Source organism: Drosophila willistoni, unplaced genomic scaffold, assembly GCF_018902025.1.
Source record: "Drosophila willistoni isolate 14030-0811.24 unplaced genomic scaffold, UCI_dwil_1.1 Seg196.1, whole genome shotgun sequence".
NCBI lineage: Eukaryota > Metazoa > Arthropoda > Insecta > Diptera > Drosophilidae > Drosophila > Drosophila willistoni.
In genome coordinates this window covers 259-2,828 of record NW_025814163.1, presented here as the reverse complement: position 1 = coordinate 2,828, position 2,570 = coordinate 259, and the positions used below count along the sequence as shown (strand labels likewise).

General features: G+C 44.6%; 1 protein-coding gene across 1 annotated transcript; it reads right to left on the bottom strand.

Moving 5' to 3' along the window:
• Nucleotides 1-293: 293 nt before the first annotated feature.
• LOC124461082 lies at nucleotides 294-986 on the bottom strand. Its single transcript, XM_047012666.1, has one exon. The coding sequence runs from the start codon at nucleotides 984-986 to the stop codon at nucleotides 294-296; it is 693 nt and encodes a 230-aa protein (XP_046868622.1).
• Between the last annotated feature and the right edge of the window lie 1,584 nt (nucleotides 987-2,570).

Sequence of the window (2,570 nt, the reverse complement as noted above, 5' to 3'; positions counted from 1 at the left end):
ACTGTGTTTAATATCTCATAAGAACTTAACTTTATTTTTACTTCAATGTTACTGAACTGTGTCTGCCACTGCCAGAACACGTCTTGATCGTTCGTTTGCTTGCTTATTACTAAATTTTCAATTCTTACGTAACTACGTAGGTCATATAAATTTATAAATAGTGACAGAGACAGAGCATACCAGACTGACGCCAGTATATTCTAGAAAACTTAAGAGAAAATACAAAAACAAAAGCATTTTGAGATGTGCAAGATCATTCATGAGTCTTTGCCTTGCTGCGTAAGCAATATAAGTTAAATGACAATTGGTTCCTCAACATATCGCCCCCCCTGAAACTCCGTTTCTGAACCCGGTAGGGCTGCAATCTTCGTGATAGGGCGAGTGACTTCTCCTGATTTGGTGAGAACCTGAACCGCTCTGACGAGGCCATCAGCTCCTGTGAACACCTGAGTTACCCGTCCTAAGAGCCATGCCGATGAAGGCGCGTTAGAGTCCTTGATCAGTACAAGATTACCGATCGCAATGTTTGGTAACTTGGTGGTCCATTTCGGGCGCTGTTGTAGCGATGTCAAGTATTCTTGATGCCAACGCTTCCAAAATCCTTGAAGCATTGCTTGAACACCCTGCCAGTAGCTCAATCGATTGGTCGGAATCTGCAAATAGCCGTCTTCAGGAACTGCTGTATATGTTCTGCCAATTAAGAAATGTGCCGGTGGCAGGTAGGCAAATTCAGTATCCGATGCTGTGCACAATGGTCGCGAATTAACAACAGATTCTATTTGCGAGAGCAGTGTGTGCATCTGCTCAAAGGTGAGGACGTTGGTTCCTATTACACGTCGCAAATGCAGCTTAACCGAGCGTACTGCCGACTCCCACTTACCACCCCAGTGTGGTGAATATGGAGGAACAAAATTCCATTTGATACCTTGATCCGCAAGCGCTTTTGAAACGACATCATTGTGCTCGCGAGCGAGAAGCTGTACCATTTCGTCTAGTGCACGTTTTGCGCCAACAAAGTTACGTCCGTTATCGCTATACATTTGGGAGCATTTCCCACGACGAGCCATAAAACGTTTTGATGCCGCCAAGAATGTGTCGGTGCTGAGATCAGTGGCCAGCTCCAGATGAAGAGCGGAAGTAACCATACATACAAACAGGCAAATGTAGCCCTTTTCCTTCCTGGGGTTCCGTCCTTGTGAACCTTCAACAAGATAGGTCCAGCATAATCGCATCCAGTATGCTCAAATGGAAAGGCTTGTCGCACTCGAACAGCCGGTAAATTGGCCATAAACTGATTTGCTGTGTGATGGCGCTGTCTAAAACAGTTTAAACACTCATGTGTGATACGTCGAATAAGATTTCGTGCGCCAATGATCCAATATTTCTGGCGAATTATTACAAACATTGCTGAAACTCCTGGATGTAGATTGACTTTATGCACATGTTTCAGCAGCAATTCCACAAGGCGATGTTGTTTCGGCAAAACTACTGGATGCTTGGCATCTGCAGGCAATTGCGACCTTTCCAAACGTCCACCCACACGTACAATTCCATCTTCGTCAACGAAGGGAGATAGTTTGCTTATCGTCATTGAATTGATTTTGTGCCTGTCGTAGGCAAAACTTCCTTGCTCTGGTAATTTCATCGAACTTTAGAGGTCCTGAATATTTAGACTTGCTTCATTTGAATCGATGAACGAAGCGGAATATATATGCGACCACTCGAACCAGTCTGATCCAAGATGATGTCCTTCCGAGTAGTACCTCAAATGGCGAATCCTCAATATCCTTGGAAATGGTTGTCAAGATTTTGGTTTTGAACTCAAGTTCTGCTGAATTGAGCAGCAAGTTGGTGGTCTATTCATTGTCTCTGAGTATAGGGTATAGTCGTGCAGCCAAGATGGTCCCTTCCACATAGATCAAAGTTAATTAAGTCACTCGCTAGCATGCCTCGTGATGCACAATCCGCAGGATTCTCTTTAGTGCTGATATGTCTCCAAGCGCTACGTGGTATGGTCTCTAGTATTTCTGCCGTTCGGTTGGCAACAAATGTTTTAAGTTTACAGGGTTGATGCGAAAGCCATGACAAAACGATGGTAGAATCGGTCCATGCGTATATCCTAACATCTTCTGGCGCAGACCAGACCTTACTGCTTGGAATAAACGAGCTAATAGTAGAGCTCCGCAAAGCTCCAATCGTGGCAACGACTTCTGCTTTAATGTGACACTCTTGTTTTGGCTGCAATGAGTGCCACTCCGATGCTTCCATCTAGGTGTGTCACACGGTTGTAAATGACAGCAGAGTAAGCCTTTAACGAAGCATCTGAAAATCCATGCAGTTTGATGTCATCGGGTTGATTGTCTAAAAATCGAGGTATCTTCAGGTTCCTTAACGTGAAAATGTCCTTTCTGAATGTTTGCCATAAGTGCGCATGCTTCGCTGGCAGTTCCGAGTCCCAATCCAGATTAAGCAGCCATAATTCTTGGAGCAGAATTTTAAACTTGATCACCACTGGCGCCAAAATGCCGAGTGGGTCAAAGATGCGTGCCGTGTCAGATAGCACTTGTCGC